The sequence below is a fragment of the Siphateles boraxobius genome, unplaced genomic scaffold (genome assembly GCF_051911475.1).
Source record: "Siphateles boraxobius isolate OS27281-9 unplaced genomic scaffold, OSU_SipBor_1 5, whole genome shotgun sequence".
Taxonomy (NCBI): Eukaryota; Metazoa; Chordata; class Actinopteri; order Cypriniformes; family Leuciscidae; genus Siphateles; species Siphateles boraxobius.
Genome location: NW_027509141.1, coordinates 13746306 through 13768517, shown reverse-complemented (window position 1 = coordinate 13768517; position 22212 = coordinate 13746306). Strand labels below are relative to the sequence as shown.

The window sequence follows — 22212 nt, the reverse complement described above, 5'->3', positions numbered from 1 at the left end:
TCTATGAAGCCCTGAAGCGCACCATCCTGCAGGGGAACGTCCGGAACCCAGAACAACATCGGCAGAGGTTCAAATTGCTGGACCTATGAGAATCCTGCCGACCCTTCGTCATCCCTTCGAGGGGATCATCGATAAGGTGGTGCTGGAGCAGTTCGTGGCGCGGCTCCCAAAGAAGACCAACGGGACCTGACAACGGGACGCGCAATGGGTCCAGTGCCACCGGCCGACATCGCTGAACCAGGCCACCCAACTGGCGGAGGACCAGAAGGTGTCGTGCCCAGGGGTGCTCTCTTTCTCCCTCATCCCCTGTGTTTTTCTCCACTTCTTCTCCCTCTAAACCTGTCCCACTCCCCAGGTCCTGTGGGGGGTTCACACCCCGGCCGACACCCCGATAGAGGAGTGGGGCCACGGCAGAGCCAATCGCTGTGCCCAGAGCGCCACCCCGGGGGGTGGGCTCGAATGCCGGTAGCACCGCAGCATCTCCCATCCCTCCGCTCTCTCCACGCCAATTCCTTGACCCGCTTCCTGCCACTAGGGTGGCGGGGATGCCTGGGCCGGCCTGCTGGCGTTGTGGGGACCCTTGGCATTTTGTCGATCGGTGTCCAGTGATGGAGGTGGGGACACTGATCAGGATCCCAGACGCCCCGCAGGCTGCCCCCGATCAAGCTGGCCTATACCTGATACCAGTGAGTATTAAGGGGGTTACGTATGGGGGATTCAGGATGTAACATAACCTCCATTCATCAAAGCCTGATTCAACCAGGGGCATTGGATAATCGGCGCATTGTTAAGGTACACGGGGAGGTGGTAAACTATGTCAGTGGCTATTCAATTTCGGGGACAAAAGCATAATGTAGAGGTGGCAGTTAGTCCGCACCTCTGACATCCAATTTTGGGGACAAATTGGGCAGGATTTAGTATATTACTGGGGTATTTATGTGCGGATGTATCTTGGACAAAAAGGGAGTGGGGAAAGGGGGTGGTCGCTCAGGTGAGCTAAGCCGGGACCTCTGGGAGCTGAGCCAGGGGACTGGAAGGCTTTTGAAAGGAGGATCCTTACAGAGCGCGATGATTTTCCCCTGGAACCACCTTCTATCACCCACAAATAGACGGTCTGGTGGAACGTTTTAATCGCACGTTAAAAACCATGATTCGGAAGTTCGTGCAGGATGAAACGCTCAAAAATGCTTTTAAACGGGTCCAGACTACCGATGGACAGCTTCTCCAACCAGGTTGACCGCTCTCATATCCTTATTTTGCTATTTTAAAAGATAAGTTGAATCGGATGACCCAAGACACTAAGACAAAACAAGATACAACTCAATTGTTGATACCAAAAAAACGTCAGGAAATGCTTTTCCAGGCGGCTCATTGTAATCCTATGGCCCGGCATTTAGGACAAGCAGCAACACTTAATCGTCTAATGACCAGATTTTTCTGGCCAGGCTTTCACGAGAATGTGCACAAGTGGTGTGCGTCTTGTCATGAATGTCAGTTAATGAATTAACCCACTGGCCAATCCAAAAGAACCATTGTGCCCACCCCCCCCTCATGCAGGTCCCCTTCGAACGAATTGGCATGGACCTCATTGGACCATTAGAACGATCTGCACTGGGGCATCCCTTTGCACTAGTCCTGGTGGATTATGCAACTCAATACCTGGAGGCAGTGCTGCTCCGCAATATTTCCGCAAAGAGCGTGGCCGGCATGCTGTTTCAATTAATCTCCCAGGTGGGAATCCCGAAAGAGATTCTCACCGATCAAGGCATGGCGTTCATGTCATGGACAATTCGCACACTTCACGAATTAATGGGCATTAAATTGATCCGCACCAGCTTCTATCACCCACAAACAGACGGTCTGGTGAGACGCTTTAATCGCACGTTAAAAACAATGATTCGGAAGTTCGTGCAGGAAGACTCCAAAAATTGGGATAAGTGGCTAGAACCCCTCTTGTTCGCTTTACGCGAGGTTCCCCAAGCCTCCACGGGGTTTTCCCCCTTTGAGCTTCTCTATGGGTGTTAACCTTGCGGTGTGTTGGATCTCCTTAGAGGGACTTGGGAGGAGGGACCTTTAAACAGTAAGAAAGAAATTCAGTATGTCCTGAACCTGAGAGCAAAACTCCAGACTTTGGGGCGGCTCTCTATGGAGAATTTGTTACAGGCTCAGGACAAACAAAGTTGGGTGTTCAACAGGGGAACTAGGTAACGTGAATTTGGACCAGGAGATAAAGTACTTGTATTGCTCCCAACTCCTAGTTCTAAATTACTCGCTAAGTGGCAAGGACCCTTCCAGGTCACAAGGCGAGTTGGGGATCTCAAGTATGAGGTAGTTTGAACGGACAGGAATGGGGCACATCAAATTTACCATCTCAGTCACCTTAAAAGGTGGAGGGAGGCGACAGTGATGCTGGCGACAGTGGTGAGTGTAGAGGAGGATCTCGGACCAGAGGTAAACACAAAAGCTCAATCACTCGTGCTGGCACCAGGAGGAGACAACCACTCATCCTCCCAGCTCACTGACGTGGCCAATTTAAAAGCAGAATTTGCTGATGTGTTCTCATCCCTGCCTGGCAGAACGGACCTTATTCAGCACCATATTGAGACTGAGCGAGGCGTGGTGGTACACAGCCAGCCATATCGCTTGCCTGAGTATACAAAAAAAGTAGTTCAGAGCGAATTAGTGACTATGCTATACATGGGAGTAATAGAAGAATGAAGCAGTGATTGGGCGAGCCCAATAGTTTTAGTGCCTATAACCGACGGCTCGATTCGATTCTGTGTGCATTATCGCAAGGTGAATAGTGTGTCAAAATTCAACGCATATCCAACTCCCCGGCCTGAGTTGGATGGTGGGGGTATGTGGCGAGGGAGGCATGGTTCAGCGTGGTCTGTAACGGGAGAGAGAGAAAGGAGCCGAGCGGTACGTAAGTAGGTCAAGTGCAAATGACGAACACGTGCCTTATTGCAGTAATTAGCGTGGAGAGACCGTTTATAAGCTGTGCTGGAACGAGAGAGAGATGTACTGAGGACTCGCATGAGGGACTTGGGAGAAAGCTGAGCTCTCATTATTTGGACTGTTTTTTGCCGTAGCATGTGCCACGGTAAATGCGATTTGTGCGCGCCTTTTGTTGGTTTGGTTTCATTTTTAATAAAGTACGAGTGCCAGTCACGCCAACCCTTGTCGTCTTCCTTCCAAACCCTTGAACCTCATCACACAGAGCTTCTCCACGTCATGCCTATCAAGCCTGAGCTTCTTCATGTCATGCTTGTCAAGCCTGAGCTTCTTCACATCATGCCTGTCAAGCCTGAGCTTTTTCAAGTCATGCCTGCCCAGCCTGAGCTTCACGCCACGCCTTAGTCCTCGTCTCCGGGCCTAGATGGCCGCCGCCACGCTTCAGCCCTCGTCTCCGGCCAAGATGGCCGCCGCCATGCCTGAGCCCTCGTCTCCTGCGAGGATGGCCGCTGCCACGTCAGAGGCTATGGGTTATGGGTCCCCGGCCAAAGTGGCCAAACCTGAGTCCCATGGAAAGGTCACAATGGCCGATCCACCCTGGCCACCTGAGTGGAAGGCTCCGCCCTAGCCACCCGACCTGCAGACTTTAGCCCAGACTTACGCCCTCTGAACGGAAGACTCCGTCCTGGAGGCCTCTGGTCGCTCCTAACCATGGAGCTGCCTGTTCTGCTGTCCTGTATTTTTGATTATCATTAAACCGCAGTGTTGAAAAGATACCTTCATCTTATTCTGTCTTCCTGCAACCACCCGTGACAGGCGTGTTGTATCTATAGTTTATATGTGTAGGCTGCATTTTTCATGCTATAGATAAAAAAAGAAAGAAAATAAGTAAACATTGGCCCTAGCACGGTAATGAGGAGCTACCAGTGGTCTTACCTGTAATTATATCCTTATAGTAACAAATGTTATATAAGTTTTAATTAAAAAAATAATTACAAGAACTATGTTACTTTTTCATGAGGCCAAGTACATTAAGAATCAAGACAAGAGCTTTAAAGTCTGTACCCTCTTGAATTATTGACTAAACAATTGGGTTTCCCCATGTGTAAAATTTAAGAACAATTTAAGTAAAATTCTGTCAAACTGATAAGGTTTTAGGCGCTTAAATAATATAAAATGCATGCAGTTATGTTGTTAACCAACTTTGCATGTGGATGATACCACAAAAGACAAATATTGCAAAAATAAATAAACAGACAAACAAATAAATCTCATGATGGAGCATGCCCTGGGACCCCGCTCAACGGTTCACACTTTCAACCCCCCCAATGTTCAAACCAAAACTATGCCCTTGCAAAGCTGAAAATTTGACTCGTCAGAGAAGATGACTGTACTCCTCTCCTCTACAGTCCAATCCTTATGGTCTTCTGCAAACCTGAGCCTTGCTCTTCTTTGCTTTTCATTGATGAAGGGCTTTTTTCTAGCTTTGCATGACGTCAGCCCCTTCCCTAAAAGCCTGTTTCGAACTGTCTTTACCATGCGCTTAACGGTCATCCTGGTCAGTGAAGAGTAAAGCCAGAATTGAACCCTTCTTTTCTGCACTCAAAACTATTATTTATTTTTGCAATATTTGTCTTTTGTGGTATCATCCACATCATCGGTGTATGAATGAGTGCGTGAATGGGTGAATGAGAGGCAATATGTAAAGCGCTTTGGTGGCCATTGGGTCTGTGAAAGCGCTATATAAGTGCAGTCCATTTACCATTTACCATTATTCTTTTTGACTGTTTTGGCATGGTCAATAGTTTTTTTTAAATGTTTTATTACAATTACCTTCGAGGTCCTTCTAGCAGAGTTTTTTCTATCCAGCTGGTCCTATTACAAGAGGATAGTGATGATCACGTCAGAGGTTCCTTGTTAAATATGATTTAGTTCCGGTGATAACCTAATCGTTAGCTCATTAAGTAGAATGAGCGTGCTTTGGTTGGAATTCAGTTGACACTTGGGAGAAATGGCTGCCCTACATGAAGAAATGTGATTAAAGTCTCTCTTTTTTTCCAGTGCTGTATACTTAATCAGTAGCCAGGTAGTATGTTATTCCAAATATAGCCTTATGGAACCATGAAACATTTTACCAAATATAATTATTTAGTGTTTTTCTTTTAAATTGCTTCAGATATCAATTTTATTTTATCAGTTTCATCTGATTAGAGATTGCCTTCAGTTGGAAGGGGAAATTATTGTAGATTTACTCTTATATACTATTGTAATACTCTTAGATGCTCTAGCAATGTTTTGAATGCCTAAAAGATTCACACCCCTAAGCATTATTCATGATTAGCTCTTACATAATTTTATTTTTTTCTTTCTTGATATTTTACAGGAGAGTAAAAGAACCTCTGAGGAACTTTGTGGTCGAAATGATGGAAATGTGAAAGTAATTTTTCCTAAAACAGATTTGCGTGTTCAGCCGGAGAAACTTCAGTTGGTCCCCATTAAACCTGGAGATTATCTGTTAGTCAAGGTAAGTTTCTCTAATATTGGAGTAATCAATTTATTGTTAATGACAAGTAAATTATATTAATTTATTCTTTTTACATTACACATTATTTCAAAGGAGCTTTGAAAAGTTTGTAGCTGTAATGTTTTTAATACCTTAAACCTTAATGGCTAATTATCCACATTTAGCAGTTTAGAGCAGGCCATTTGAATAATTAACATATGGCAACAATATGAACAATTTGCTATATAGTATTATGTTTACATGCAGGCCCGTCCTTAGGGCGGTCAACCGCACCAGGCCCTGTGGTGAACGGAAATGGGAAAACTGCTCAATGTGAAGACTAAACTTAAACATGTCTTAGCAATAAACAAACATGAACTTGAACAAGACTAAGACTCACCAAACAGCAGTTACACAAACAAGTAACAAGGCAAACATGAGGGCTTAAATTTACAAAGACTAATGACTTAACAAGGAACTCCTGTGACAATCAAACAATGAACCAATGAGAAAACAGTACACATGACTACGCCAACCAATGAGAACATAACACATGAAACAGGGTCAGGGTCAAACAGGGAGGAGGCACATGACAGGATCACATGAGGGCAAAGGAATCACATGACAATGGGAAATCTTCAAAATAAAGGACATGTAACATGAACATAAATCAAAACTAGATGTCAGATCCCCCCCAGCTCCCAGCGCCCAACATAAAACCAAAACAAGACTAACAGAAAGTACAGGAGGGTGGTGGAGCGGAGGAGGTCTTGGGGGAGTGCCAGGCCCGTGAAGGGGGACAGGACTTGGACCATGGTAGGCTAGGACAACTCCAGGGAGACACCAGCAGGGCAGGGAGCCAGGTAGATGGCCTTAGCAAGGTACCTATAGCTATGGGGTTGGGCTCTTCAACAGCACTTCCTCCCGGGTTTCAGCACCAGAGTAGTAAAGATATTCTGTTATGGTAGGAGGAGGCGGGAATCGGCGAGCATTCAACATATTTTAATTAATAAACAAATACAAAATGAAAGTAAAGGCAGCAGCCCCTCACAGTTGACTGCCGCGCACACAAATAATAAAACATAAACAAAACACGTAAAATCCAGGCCTGGTCCTCTAGCCCTTCTCTGTCATCGCTCCTCCTTTTATGTTTCCATGTTTCCGTGAGAGATACGAGACCGGTGTGTTGTGCAGGTGTCTCTCATCGTCAATCACGCCACCGGCCTCGCGCCGTTTTCTCACGGCCTTCTGCCTCGTCCTGCTCGCCACAATGTGTAATATTCATAAATATTGGCAAGCATTTGTCCTCCCCAAAAAGTAGCTATATTAATGTAAATCCTATTAACCAACATTATTAATCGCAATGACAATATCCAGGAAAATAATTAACCACTATAATTTTTTTTGTTTTTTTTTTGTTTACATATAGCCTGCCACTATAGCACATTTCTTGTTTTGTTTTTTTTTACATTTAGTACTGCCCTTAAATGCTAAATAAGATATTTACATATTGTACACATCACTATCATCTTCTTTAAAAGTTTACACCTGGTTCTTAATGCATTGTGTTGCCTTCTTGAGCATTACCTTGCAGATTATGTATTGTGTAGGTAAACGTGTGACTGCAACTGTACATTGCAATCATTTTGTAAAGGTTAAAATATTTATTCAAGGTTTGACCAATCATAATGCCAATCGTTATGGTTTTTGCCCGACAAAAAAACAGCCAGGAGACTTGGTAGATTAATGTTAGTGGACTTTCAACTTGAAAAATGGTGTGTATTGATTTCTTTCCACAGTTCATTAATTTGTGCTATAACTATATAATGTAATTAGTTCACGTACTGCTAGAACTGAGGCGTTACACATTAAAGAGCCACAAAAAAAATCCCCAAATCTCCCAGAATTTCAAAGCTGAGACTGTTTCATACCAAAAGTAACCTGATTTGTCTGTTGGCTTGTTGTCAGTGTCCCCTTTGCTCTGTAATGTATTTTTAACTGCTTGAGAACATATGTGGCGTGAGACTGGCATGACTTGTTGGACATGGCAACAGTAACTAAGAGGGGCGGGTCTTTGTGAAAGGTCAATTGCAATTTCAAATCATTTAAATTATTCTGGACTCGGCCGGATTTGACTTGGATGTTAACAACTTTTGCTCTGTTGTAATGAATGTTTTGTTTCACAGAATGTCACTGACTGTTAAATGTTCCAACAGATTACATCAGCTAACTCCCAGAGTCTGAGAGGGCATGCCTTGATCCACTCCTCCCTGAACGACAGAAAATCATGGTCATCTAAGCATCTTATGAGTGAACCGACAATTTCATGCTGACCCTAAGATATCATGCATGCACTTATATGCATGTTGTAAATTAATAGTAAATAAATAAATAGTTATTGTTCATTATTTTGAAGCAAAATGTCTATAAAACGCAGAGTAAATACAAAGAAATGCAAAAGATGTCATGTATTGTTTAGACAAATAAAGTTTGTCTCAAACCAAGTTGCAGTATATATATGTAAAGACTCTGGGGCGGATCTAATCCGTGGGGAATTTGCATATCATAATTAATAATTGGTAATTAATAATTATTCATACATGTTTGGATTAGATCAGTCTTACATGTTAATAAAACTCCCGATAAGGGATGATATGTAATTTTACCTGCATGCATGCTTGTGTATCCTTGCACTTAACCACAAGTTGATTGCAATTACCTGCACGGACCACGTCTTACAAAACAGGCTAAATTAATTAGCTCAATTGTCAGACTAATATCTGTGGGAATCCACAATATCATCTTACTTTATAGGATTTCAGGAAAAGCAATTCTGTGGCCACAAGAATTGGGTTTCCTGCCCTATAAACACATACTCTTTAAAGTATCTTTAATTTGTAAGCTTGTTGCTATAAGATCTTTTGGCACTTAAGGGACTTAAATGAGCAAAAGGGCAGTACATCAATCAGATGAATATAATGAATTTAATAAGGCAGAACTACTTATGTATTTACTACGGTTACATGGGATATATGTATTTACAAACATAATAAACAACAATACACGATAAGGCATCGATGAACGAGAAATGCATAGAGTGTGGACAATGGAAACACGTGTGAGAGGGGAAGGGAGAGAGAGAGAGAGAGAGAGCATTGGCAACATTCCCCTGACAGTCCCCTGCCTGTGACAACACGAAAACATCATCTTAATGCTTCTTAGAAGCTCTATAAAGAGATATACTTAAGTTTCTGGGTCTCTCTGTGTCGCGGCATTCCTGCGCGTGCGTGAGCGGAGTCCTTTAGGAAGCGTCACTGGGTGCTGCTTGGCGCGCGTTGAACGGAGTTTCCAAGTCTTTGGGGTAACATTACCAAAGGAACATAGTTCGGCTAAGTTTGTTTCACTTTGTGGAAGTGAACAGAGTCGACTACGGAAAACAAAACTTTGACTAACAAAGAAAAGAAATAAAGATCTCTACGGGGAAATCACGCGGAGTTAACGTCACATCTTCGCATGGCTGGTGAAGAAGCGTGTGTGCGTCTCTCGCCACGTGGTCACGTGCGTGTGTTTCTCCTTCAAAACGAGCGGGCGCTCGTTTAAAGGTCCCTTGTAGATGGATTTGCTGAAGAGATATGTCACGCGGTGTTCTTTTCACTCGTCGATTGGAATTAAACACGGAGACTTATCTAAGACTGAAAAACACAAACTAAACTAGAAACAAATAAAAGAAAGGCGAAGAGCTCGCCCGGAGGCGAGACCCTACATTTTGACCGTCAAAAGTAACAGAGCGACGAGCGGAGGGGGGAAGCGTCATTTATCACCTTGGAGAAATCCGGCCTCTTCCTGTTGACTTGGCCAATTAGAGGGTTGGAATTTCACAGGCGGGACTTTGGTTTTTATTGCTCTTTGTCTAAGAGAGAGACATTTGAAACCGACGAAATTAGGGTGTTTAAGAGCAGAATCTTCACAATTCTTATAATACTAATGTGTCACAAGTTTAGCAAAATGTAATGTCAATTAACAAATGGGGAATGAAGATTGGAGTTTATCAAGACCAAACTTGCCACAAATGGATTTGGTTAAACATTAGTTGGCCAAGTTTAAAACATTATCGCATTAGAGTTGTCGAGAAACATAGACCAAACCACAAAAAGGCAACTCATGAAATAGGGAACTTAGATACATTGTTCATACAATTCTCAAGTGGATATATAATAGCATATACTGTATATATATGAATACAGGATTCATTTCTCCTCCTTGGTTAGAATTCAGAGAGGGTGGCAGTTCTGTGAACATTCCTTTGGGTCGTAAACGCCGTTATCTAAGAACACCAGTGATGTTAGTTTTGGTCTCTTTTCACTCCAAAGATGGAAAACATAGTAAACTATATTTTTCATTAACTTCTTACATATATTTGGCTCGAGCAAGTTGAGCGATTTCGTTTAATACAAATCACTCCGTGTTTGTTACGCATACAAGGATATATATAAACTCTTAGACCTTTATAGAAGTCCGCAAGGTTCAACTACATAACTAACAGTCCTAGATAGACAGGATACAGTATAAACTTCAAACATACAGGAATACATCATGTTTACATTTCATAATCACTCATTTCTGGGTTTTAATGTTATAGATGCATATATGTGTGTGTGTGTGTGTGTGTGTGTGTGTGTGTGTGTGTGTGTGTGTGTGTGTGTGTGTGTGTGTGTGTTGTCCATTTGCGCATCTGGCATTCCTTCCTCGCTGGGGGGGGGGTTTGGAGATAACGGTCTTCTTGGATGTTGGCTCGCGAACAAATCAGGATCGCGCGAGGATCTCTTTGGGGACTCATTACGCTTTAAAGGTGTCACAAACTAATCTACCCTCCAGACTGGCTGGCGCTAACGGAAGATTTAGAAATGGAAGAGTCATAGGTTGGGGCTTTAGAAACCCCTGTTAACGTGTGTTTATTGTGTTAAGGAATGCTGACTCCATGATTCTGCGCTCATACCCTACAGTCCCCCTTTTCGTCAGATGACGTCTCTGTGGAGACATCATCGGACGACAATCATCACAATGGCGGATGGCAGGTGAATCATGAGGGTTTTGTAGCAGGTGGTTATTGAGGCTGAGGGCTCAGCTCGATGAGATTCAAAGCGGTGTCTGGTGTGATCCCCTCTTTCCGGGGGTTCCGTCGGAAACCTCCAGACACGGCTTTCGTGAGCTTGGCTGTCGATGTTCGCATCTCGTTGAGCCTCCTATACAGGATGAAGGCCAGGCCTAGTGACAGGATGTGGCTGACTACCATAGAGATACACAGCGCGGTGTCGGCTGCGGTCCAGGCTTCGACAACAGGTGAGGTGTATTTGTAGAGGGTCAGTTGGCGTGGTGACGGCGGAAGCCAGCACCGTTTGGACAAGGCTTAAGGGTATCAGGTACGGTGGAATCCTTCCCATGGCTAGGCTGTCAATGGAAGAGCTCACCTCCCGCAGCATGTCTGCCATCAGGGCTGTGACCAGCTGAGTTTGAGCAAAGTCATTCTGGAAAACCGTAAACAGCTGTTTCATAGAGTTCACGGTCTGGTTCAGCAGGACGCTGTGAGTGTTGAGAACCACCACAGTTCCCCTCAAAGTCTTGCCGATGGTCTGAAGGGAGGCACTTTGTGTGTTGAGTTGCTCTTTTATCTGTGGGATTTCAGTCCGGATTTCGGCCACGTGCCGTCTCACGGTGGCTAAGTCCACTGAGTTGACACTAGACATACTGATGTTAAACAGAGTTCCGACGGCAGCGGCGGCTCCGAGCAAAGCTCCAAGGAACCGTTTGGAGCGGCGGTTGTGTCCACTTAGCTCCGCTTGTGTGACAGTCATTTTCTCAAGTTGGTTGAGCATGTGCCTGACATCGGCCTCAGCGTGAGTGAGGGAGTCCTCTGTCCATCGGGCACCGGCCCAACTGTATTGGGCCACTGCGCTGGGGTAATGTGCTCTGTAAACATTACGCGGGTCTAGTCGAACATATACTTTCTGGGTGAGGGTCCGGCAGTTGGTGATCAGGAGTCCCGGTTGTTCCCTCAGGACGATGCCTGATGCCGGACCTGGTGAGATGATCTCCGATTGCGGCTGGCCTCTGGTCGACTGAAGGCACAGGATGGCAAGCCACAGCAGCATCCTGGTAAAAGTGAAAGGGAGAGAGAAAGAGAAAGGGAGGAAAAATTTCAGCGAGTGTCGTCCTTGGTTGGCTAGGACAGTCTTTCCGCTTTTGAGGACGCCGGTATGCCACTTGGTTCGGTGTCTTGCAAGTGTCTCTGGTGCTGCGGTGTGCAGCACATGGTGCGTCATGGGCATACATTGGCATGACCCCCCTTTTGCACTGTGGCACCACAAGCTGTGGCGCAGTGATGGCATCAGGTGCAGAACGCTGAATGTTGTCTTGTGCACGCAGCATGAGCCGGTAGACGTCGGTTGTCAGGGGCATTGGTTGTCGGTGGGTGCAGACGGCGTTCGTGGGTGGTTGGAGGGGTATGAGAGGTGGTTTCTCATAGTGTCCATTGTTTGTCATAGTCTTTGGTAAGCTGGAACGTTAAGGTCAGGTTAAGCAGAGGCTCTGTGACATTTTGTCGCACTTGGGGTGAGACTAATGCATGACCCTAAAAGTTCAGAACCAAGGTTTAATGGGTTCGCTAGGAATGTAGCATAAAGCTATGTGTTTCACGTGTATCTAGCTAGTGAAGTGTGTCTTGTATCCTTATCATCTTAGCTGTGGATGTTAGGAGGCTAAGACTTATGTGGTTCCGGGAGTATTTCCCGGAAAGGGCATAGCCGAGATGAACTAACTGACTTAAGATGGTTCTTATGACTAAATTATTTCTCAGGACTTAACTAGTGGTTCACTACGGCTAGACGAAGTGAATGATAGGGGGAAAAGGGACAGCTTTCCTATTCAAATTAGGCTTATTATCAATCCTCAGGACTCTAGTTATGCCCTAGTAATCGTTGAAATTACTTGTGTTGCAGGGTCATAAAAATTAGTGCACTTGTTGAAAATAAACAAAATCACAAATAAAGGTGTCTCTGTTTCCTTTCTGGGCCCTATGGGAAATGGAACCACATTCCAATAAGAGAGGAAATGGAATTGAATCATATAGATGACCGAAAAGACAAGGTAATAGCTGAATGCTATTATTATTAAAGTAAAAATAAAACGTGGGTGAGTGGTCAAAACAGCGGGAATGATCTGAATGTGAGAATAGTCAGTAGCACTAGTGACTAAACTTTGAATTCGCTTGGACCAACACTCGATGGTGGGTTACAGCTGTTGAGTGTTCACGACCACTTTGTGTGTCCCTTCAAATGTTTAGTCAACATGCTGATGAAAATTCTCATTACTATACAGATTCTTCTCTAGCTACACATTTTACATGTACTTAAGCTTAAGTTTAATTGGCGATTTAGCCTACAGTGCTCAGCAAGGCCTATGCCTAAACTAGTGAAGGTGAACTTTAGCTGAGCAGAATTGAAAGTACGGAAAGTGAAGAATTACAAACCCTAACTGGGGTTAAAGAAAGTATTCTAGAATACTTTGGGCTGTATAAACAGCAGCTGTAATTAAGGCTTAAAGTAAATGATGCTAACTGCTAACTGTAGAAGTTTATTATTTAGCTTAGCCTAAGTGGGATGGATGTTAGGTTAGCCTAGCCTAAGCTAGATGGATGCTAGGTTAGGTTAGCTTAGCCTAAGCTGGATGGACGCTAGGTTAGGTTAGCTTAGCCACCTAGGCTGGTTTGTTTACAACGTGACATCACGAGTTAGCACTTCCTGTGACAAGTCATTGTCATGGGAACTAGAGCATGTCAGAACAATTCGACAGTACCTGAAGAATGTCTGCACCTTTTAACGGGTTACAAGGGTTATAAGGGGGCGCCTATACTTTAAAGTCTTTTGAGAACTTGACGTTACATTAAGTAAAATGCGACTGTGTTTTGGCATTTGCTAGTTTTACTCATGTAACTCTTCTCTTTACTTTACACAACTTATTCTATTTGTTTACCGAGTAAGGAAATAGATTTGCTGTAAGTCAAAGGTTGTCTAAGCATCTATAGTTACGTCCCTCTCATGCACAAATGCTGGCTCTTCAGCGAGTGAACAGTTTTGATCGCTAGGTAGCTCTCTGCTTGTAGATGCAGCTAAAATTTTTTTAGGTGAATTACATCAATCTAACAATAATTTGTAAGGCCTTTACATTGTAGAAAGGGGAGCATCACCCAGGTCTACGTATATATAACACTGTCCTGAGCTTCCTTTGTCAGAAACAGGTTTAGCAATACTGCAATTTGGATTTCTTTAACCAAAGCAGGATAGATATCGGTACAGTTTACAAGCTGCTGAGATGAGATTTTTTTTTTTGTCAAACAGACTTACGCTTTACTGCTGAACTTACTTATATTAGTTGGAAATCTAAGGCTCTTTCACTTACAGTAGAGATGTCAATTCCAGCTATTGTTTTATCTGCATTTAGACAAGCCAGCAACCAGTGATCAAAATGCTTATCGCATGTTGTGTTCCGTTTGGATTGCAATGATCAAATTAAACCTGTAGGTTAACAGTAGTTTCAACTCAGGTGGTTTTCCTACACTATGGCGTCAAGGTGACGTATGCCTTATTTGGAGCTAGGGTTTCCTGTAACCCTTTATTGTCATGGAAACTAATGTTTAGCAGTGTCATTTCAACCAGCATGTAGCAAATGTTTGTTTCGAAAAAGTTGTGCATAGTGTGTTGGCAGGTGAGGCATACACGTCCATTCAAGATTTTCTTAATCAGTTAAATTCTAAATTGTCTAATGCAGAGTCTTGCTTCTCTTCGAGCACACATTTTCATCTACTTTAAAAGTTTTATGTTTTATGCTGACCAGGGACCCTTTTACAGAGTCTTGCATTATGTTCATTCTGTGTGCCTTCTGGTTTTGCAGTTCGGAAACAATGGGATCTTAGGGGACCCTTTCTGAGGAGGCCTTATGTGTTAGAGGCCTTCTGTATCAGTTCACGCATCGTTGAGCAGCATTTCTTGGTCTCTGGCGAGCTGGAAGGTGCAGGGTAGTGAACTTGAATCTTGACTTGGTGCTGAGGCTGTGTACCCATGGATGGCTGCTGGAGTTCCTGGGAACTACCTGTTCGAGCCGGATGTTGTTCTGGCTGTACGACTGCACGTTCAGCTGTCACGTTTGGGGTATAAGAGTTCGATCTTTGCTCTTAGCTTTAGTGCCGAGTCTTTCAAAGGGCTGAGCTGACATTAAAGTGAGATCTGAGCCGGTGTCTACCAGGGCTTCCAAGCTCACCTCATTTTCCAAAGTGATGGCTAGGTAGAGTTTCCGGGCCACCCCCTTTTCCGATCAGGTTCCCCAGGAGTCTTAGCGTAGGGGCTGGTGTGGTGATCGATGGGCGGTTAGGGCCGGTCTTGTGTAGTTCTCTGCGGAGACAGACAGACAAGCAGCATTTCTAGGTATTTTGGGCTTTTGGACCCAGCTGTGGGAAACTGTGCTGTGTCGCTCAGGCTGTGCAGCTGTCAGCTGTGGTGGCTGGGTGATGCTGTCATTTTGTGATGTGACAGTTAGCTCTGTGCTCTGAGGCTGACGAGCAGTGTTCTGGTTGCCTGGTTCAGGTCTTACGCTTAGACATAGGATGTCTGTCTTGTCCCTCTTGTCTCCTTTGGAAAGTCTTTTGTGAAGAAGCTCTTTCAGCGACTTCAGGGTCTCAGCTGTCTCAGATGTGGCGGCACTGTTTTTTTCTGATGTGGGTTCAGACTTGTGCTTACCAGTGGCATGTCGAGAGGGGTTCCGCTCTGGGCTGTCTGGGTTTGATGGTCTGGTCGATGGGGCTCGGCTCTTTCTGGGCCATTGGTCGGTTTCCCATGTGGCTCCACCTTTTGGGTGGTCGGGTGGTTGTTGCAGGTCCCAGAATCTGTCAAAGCCCTCGCTCTGGTGTCTTGGACGAGCACCATTGCAGTAGTGCTGCCCTCTGTTGGCCTGGAACGGTCTTGACTCTCTGTAAACAGGGCTATGGTGTTGTGGGGCGCCCTCTAGAGGCAGCTCTGAGTAGGGCTCAGAGACAGAGTAGATTGTGGGGTTTTTCAAAGTCTTTTAGGACACAGTCTTTTGCTTTGTGTAAGCTTCTTTTAGCTGTTGAGTAGTCATGCTATGTGGTCAGGCCAGGATGTCTAGATGATGACTCACTGTGGGGTGCAGATTTCGGGGAGACAAAGTTCTGAAGTTGAAATCATCCTCCATGCCAGACTGATTGAGGTCCATGGCTGTGATTAGTCTTTGGTCTGATTCTGGATCAGAGAATTCTTTAGTGAAGGCCTGCCGCAGCGGCTGGTAGTCCGACTTGACTGTCTCTGGTTGACGGTCGAGGAAGCTGCGCGCATCACGACTGGACGTGATTCTGAGCAGGTACAATCTGTCCCACGCGGTGACGTTGGTAACAGTTTGTAAGTGAAAGTCAATGTCCTGCGGATGGCGTGCACGTTGTGGCCTCCTGCATGGTTCGGAGTGAACATAGGGATGTTTCTGGCCAGCTTGTTAAGTCTTTTGGGAGCCATGCCGTGGTTAGTGGCCGGGGCTCTCCTGGAAAGGCTCTTCCCCCCTCGCTGCTGACGGGGGTTCTTGTGGGCTGGCTGGTGATGTTTTGAACAGTGGGCTTTCACCCCCCTGTACAGCTCTGGGTTCTTGGCTGAAAGGTGCGGACTGGCTGGTCAGGGAAACTTTGTGGTGTGCGTTTCCCCTTCCTGGTCCTTCTGCAGTCTATAAGAGGGTTTCAACTCTGTGTGAACGGTGTCAAGTTCGTGTTCGAGATCTTGTCTCTGCTGAACGTGCTTGTGGATGGTAGCACGGGCCTCTTGCGAGTTTCTTTCGCAGGCCGTGGCTTTCGAGTCTCTTTAAGTTCAGTCTCTGCTCTTTGCAAGGGGCTTCACTTTTGTCGGAGTTTCTCGTTGAGTTCCTCTCTGGTTCTTTTCTCTGACTGCACTCTTTGGTCTATGTGCAGATGAAGATCAGATAGGGCAGTTTGAAGTCTTTCCACTTCCTTCTGTAGCTCGGGGTCGTTGTCATCCTCGGCTTGCATCCTTAGCGTTGCAACTTCGTGCTCCAGGGCGGATGCGGCTCCTTTCGTGGAGACGTGCTTGTGCGATGAGCTGGCAAGTGAGGTTGACGTGTCTGACCGGTCTTTGTCGTGGGAGCTTTGGCTTGGTTTGTGCGCCATCAGCCTGTCCACGTCTGCGATGCTCTTGGCTCGGGGCTCTGAGTCACTGGCGACCTTGGTCAGGAATGGAGGTTTCGTGAATCTCAGCCATGTCTCCAGGTTGTCCCAGCGGGTTGTGGGACTGTAGGACCGGAACATACTGGCTTCACTGTGGGCGAGAGGAACACAACACACACACAGAGAGACCAATGGAACTAAATTGCCCCTTGGGGATTAATAAAGCTATCTGTATCTGTATGCAGGTTCGTTCTACGTTTAACAAGCTATAATAGCTTGCCGCGTATGAAAATTTTGGTTAACTGATGCCGACAGTTAAATCATTTGGTAGGACAATTTGGGTAGGTCAGCATGGGCCTGAATAAAGATTTTTAACGGGGCGGTAGCTTAGGGGTCACCTGTTGATGCTAACGGCTTGGTTGTCAAACTATTATTCAGCGTTCCTTGTTGTCTCAGATAGGTTCTGTCTCTAAGTGAACTGAAAGGAGCAGAGCACAACAGAAAAGAGCAATGGCAAGATGGCAAAGTTTTAAGTAACATGCAACCATCCAAGATGGAAAGGTCTGTAATGAAATGGCGTTAATAGTACACAGGAAGTGTTACAGGGGAAGAGGAGGCCTAAGCCTGCGATTTGTGGCTAGGAGAGTAGGAGGGAGCCAAACACTTCAATGACCGGGGGAATCTCTAGATTCTGTGGCCAATACTAAGTGATGGATTTAATACCTTTTCTAGTTTCCCTGGGGTGAACTGAGGTCATTCGGGTTGGAGTCAGCATTTTGGTTGGTCTCTCTGTCGTCCCCAAACACTTGACAGCAGTGTCCCGGGCCCTTCCGCATATCTGTACCGATGTGTGCCCTCACGCAACCCGACCTTGAACACAACCGGCAGTGCCAAATTGGTGATGTCGTGCTGCGGGCTGCACCAACGGAGAAATACAGGAAAGTCCGAGACCCGTGCTCAGTCAGCGCTGGTGACGCAGGTCAGACGAACCAGCCAGCTGGACCCCAAGCAGAGATGACTGTCAAATCACCACAGCACGAGAGAAATTTCTACCTACAAACACAAAACAGGATGAAGGACAAGTGAACCTCAACGTGAATTAAAGCTCTCTCTATCTAAATCAAATTGAGTGTCTATTTTTTGTAGAAAAATCAAAGGCAACGGTTTTACTAAAATTATGGTACAAACAAAAAGGGAATTATGACAATGTTAATTATCAGAACAACCTAGCCTCCATTCAGAGAAGAGATTAAGTGCAGCAGGAAGAGCACAGGAGGAAGCAAGCTGTAGTGGCTCGTTTGGGCCACTAAGGGTTTGGGCCACTTCCTCCTAGTGGTCAACCTGGCTGACAGAGAACTTGATTTAAATTGCATTTAAACTGGTTTAAATACAATTCAAATCAAGCGTATGCATAGATGTTAAGTAACTTCTAGAATAGTAAGGATACAGTTGTCATAACGTATTAAATACATAACGTAACGTATCAAATCAAAATTATTAAAAAATAATTTGAAAAAGGAAATATAGTAATAAAGCCATAAAACCATTCCCAACAGGAAAGGAGACTTAATTCAAATTGATCTTGAAATTTGTTTCAAACCAAATTTGATTAAGTGTAGGAAATTAAAGGTTGGCATTATATTTGATGATGATCACGACTACGGTGAGGTATCAATGATAATAACCAAAATAAAACCAACTAGGAGAAAGCCACTTCAGAAAAGAATGATGTTAGGAACTAAGTGATGAGCTGACGTAGAGGGGGGAGGCCACAAGGGGCGCATTCCTCCTAAGTGGTCATCAGAAACTAGTACTGCTTACTTTTAAATTTTAAATTCAACTGTGGTTTGAACCAAATTCAAAATAAGTGAACACAGTCGGGAGTGAAATCATGTTAGTAAAACTGGAACTTGCACATGCATTGAAAGTTAGAAACACAATTTCAGAAATTCACTGGAAAAATCTCAAATTGTGATGAGAGAGATTGTTTAGGAAAAGACGGCCTCGTTACTAGTGTCCACGAGATGGCGCCATTTCGCTCATGGAGGGTAAAGTCAGGGGGCGGTGCGTAATTCGAGAACTGTCAAGCACTTAGGCCTCAGTGCTGCCCTCTAGTGTTTGTCAGCGGAATAACAACCACCCTGCTTCCATGTGTGATTCAAAATTGAGCGTGCAGACGCTTTGTTTTCTGTAAGATCACACTTATCCAAAATAAAATCTCAGCGTTTTTTTTTTTTTCAGCTATATTTCACAAAACGGCGTGGCAGGAATTTTTTCTACACACACACATAGGGACAACCGGAATTAGGCATCGGTTTTTCAATTCCCACATAAACAATTAGCGCTATTATTCACACGTGTTCGCTTATGAATTTTAAACCTCGGCGGGTTTTTTCTATTCGACACACGTGTGCATTGAAGGATTTCTTCGCTTCCACACACTAATATGGACAACAGGAATTATACGTCTGTCGTTCGGATCCAAATAACATTTATCAAATAGCACTTATGATTAAAAATGTTTTTCGGTTTTGGATTTTTTTGGTGCTATATTTTAACAAACACGTCTGGCAGGATTGCTTCGCTGCGTCGTGCAAAAATAAAACAGGAAATATTCGTCTGTTTTTTCGACTCCCATGACATATTATCAAATAGCACTTATGATTAAATATGCTTTAGGTTTTTTACAATTGAGTAGCTACGTCAATGTTTAACCAGGAGTTCATCGTTAATCTAACGATTATAATATCAGGCATTTCTTAAGAATAGTGAAAGAGCATCGTTTCACTAAATCTAGTCTTCACCCTGACAGAAGAATCTCGTTCGGACAGGGGAGTTTAACATTAAAATGTCACAATTCAAAAGAGGTTTCTTCGTCTTTTGTTGGACAAATTTAATACTATGAAACTGCAGTTTTACTTTTAGTTATTAACAATGGCAAAAGGAATGTTAGACATTATTTTGCAGCTGTTAATGTGCTGAACTGGACTCGGCTTTGTGCCTTTAATCAGTCAGCCAGTGAGTTCGCGTTGCGTTCGCTCACTCGAGGCGCGCGTACAATATTAAATCACAATATAGACATCGATTGAAACTGAATTGCTCAAAAACAAGTTTAAAATGTGCCCGCATTATTCTCCACCATTTATGTAAAGACTCTGGGGCGGATCTAATCCGTGGGGAATTTGCATATCATAATTAATAATTGGTAATTAATAATTATTCATACATGTTTGGATTAGATCAGTCTTACATGTTAATAAAACTCCCGATAAGGGATGATATGTAATTTTACCTGCATGCATGCTTGTGTATCCTTGCACTTAACCACAAGTTGATTGCAATTACCTGCACGGTAATTGTCCACAATACAATACAAAATCCACAATATCATCTTACTTTATAGGATTTCAGGAAAAGCAATTCTGTGGCCACAAGAATTGGGTTTCCTGCCCTATAAACACATACTCTTTAAAGTATCTTTAATTTGTAAGCTTGTTGCTATAAGATCTTTTGGCACTTAAGGGACTTAAATGAGCAAAAGGGCAGTACATCAATCAGATGAATATAATGAATTTAATAAGGCAGAACTACTTATGTATTTACTACGGTTACATGGGATATATGTATTTACAAACATAATAAACAACAATACACGATAAGGCATCGATGAACGAGAAATGCATAGAGTGTGGACAATGGAAACACGTGTGAGAGGGGAAGGGAGAGAGAGAGAGAGAGAGAGCATTGGCAACATTCCCCTGACAGTCCCCTGCCTGTGACAACACGAAAACATCATCTTAATGCTTCTTAGAAGCTCTATAAAGAGATATACTTAAGTTTCTGGGTCTCTCTGTGTCGCGGCATTCCTGCGCGTGCGTGAGCGGAGTCCTTTAGGAAGCGTCACTGGGTGCTGCTTGGCGCGCGTTGAACGGAGTTTCCAAGTCTTTGGGGTAACATTACCAAAGGAACATAGTTCGGCTAAGTTTGTTTCACTTTGTGGAAGTGAACAGAGTCGACTACGGAAAACAAAACTTTGACTAACAAAGAAAAGAAATAAAGATCTCTACGGGGAAATCACGCGGAGTTAACGTCACATCTTCGCATGGCTGGTGAAGAAGCGTGTGTGCGTCTCTCGCCACGTGGTCACGTGCGCGTGTTTCTCCTTCAAAACGAGCGGGCGCTCGTTTAAAGGTCCCTTGTAGATGGATTTGCTGAAGAGATATGTCACGCGGTGTTCTTTTCACTCGTCGATTGGAATTAAACACGGAGACTTATCTAAGACTGAAAAACACAAACTAAACTAGAAACAAATAAAAGAAAGGCGAAGAGCTCGCCCGGAGGCGAGACCCTACATTTTGACCGTCAAAAGTAACAGAGCGACGAGCGGAGGGGGGAAGCGTCATTTATCACCTTGGAGAAATCCGGCCTCTTCCTGTTGACTTGGCCAATTAGAGGGTTGGAATTTCACAGGCGGGACTTTGGTTTTTATTGCTCTTTGTCTAAGAGAGAGACATTTGAAACCGACGAAATTAGGGTGTTTAAGAGCAGAATCTTCACAATTCTTATAATACTAATGTGTCACAAGTTTAGCAAAATGTAATGTCAATTAACAAATGGGGAATGAAGATTGGAGTTTATCAAGACCAAACTTGCCACAAATGGATTTGGTTAAACATTAGTTGGCCAAGTTTAAAACATTATCGCATTAGAGTTGTCGAGAAACATAGACCAAACCACAAAAAGGCAACTCATGAAATAGGGAACTTAGATACATTGTTCATACAATTCTCAAGTGGATATATAATAGCATATACTGTATATATATGAATACAGGATTCATTTCTCCTCCTTGGTTAGAATTCAGAGAGGGTGGCAGTTCTGTGAACATTCCTTTGGGTCGTAAACGCCGTTATCTAAGAACACCAGTGATGTTAGTTTTGGTCTCTTTTCACTCCAAAGATGGAAAACATAGTAAACTATATTTTTCATTAACTTCTTACATATATTTGGCTCGAGCAAGTTGAGCGATTTCGTTTAATACCAATCACTCCGTGTTTGTTACGCATACAAGGATATATATAAACTCTTAGACCTTTATAGAAGTCCGCAAGGTTCAACTACATAACTAACAGTCCTAGATAGACAGGATACAGTATAAACTTCAAACATACAGGAATACATCATGTTTACATTTCATAATCACTCATTTCTGGGTTTTAATGTTATAGATGCATATATGTGTGTGTGTGTGTGTGTGTGTGTGTGTGTGTGTGTGTGTGTGTGTGTGTGTGTGTGTGTGTGTGTGTGTGTGTGTGTTGTCCATTTGCGCATCTGGCATTCCTTCCTCGCTGGGGGGGGGTTTGGAGATAACGGTCTTCTTGGATGTTGGCTCGCGAACAAATCAGGATCGTGCGAGGATCTCTTTGGGGACTCATTACGCTGTAAAGGTGTCACAAACTAATCTACCCTCCAGACTGGCTGGCGCTAACGGAAGATTTAGAAATGGAAGAGTCATAGGTTGGGG

General features: G+C 44.0%; 1 protein-coding gene across 2 annotated transcripts in view; it reads left to right on the top strand.

The window, feature by feature from the left end:
- Positions 1–7962, top strand: part of cdk5rap1 (CDK5 regulatory subunit associated protein 1) — a 250271-nt gene extending 242309 nt beyond the window's left edge. For both annotated transcript variants that reach the window (XM_077202895.1, XM_077202896.1), the window contains 2 exons: positions 5339–5479; positions 7675–7962. In XM_077202895.1, the coding sequence (XP_077059010.1) occupies positions 5339–5479; positions 7675–7791 (258 nt within the window). In that variant the 3' untranslated portion in view covers positions 7792–7962. The remainder of the gene's footprint in view (positions 1–5338; positions 5480–7674) is intronic.
- Positions 7963–22212: the final 14250 nt, after the last annotated feature.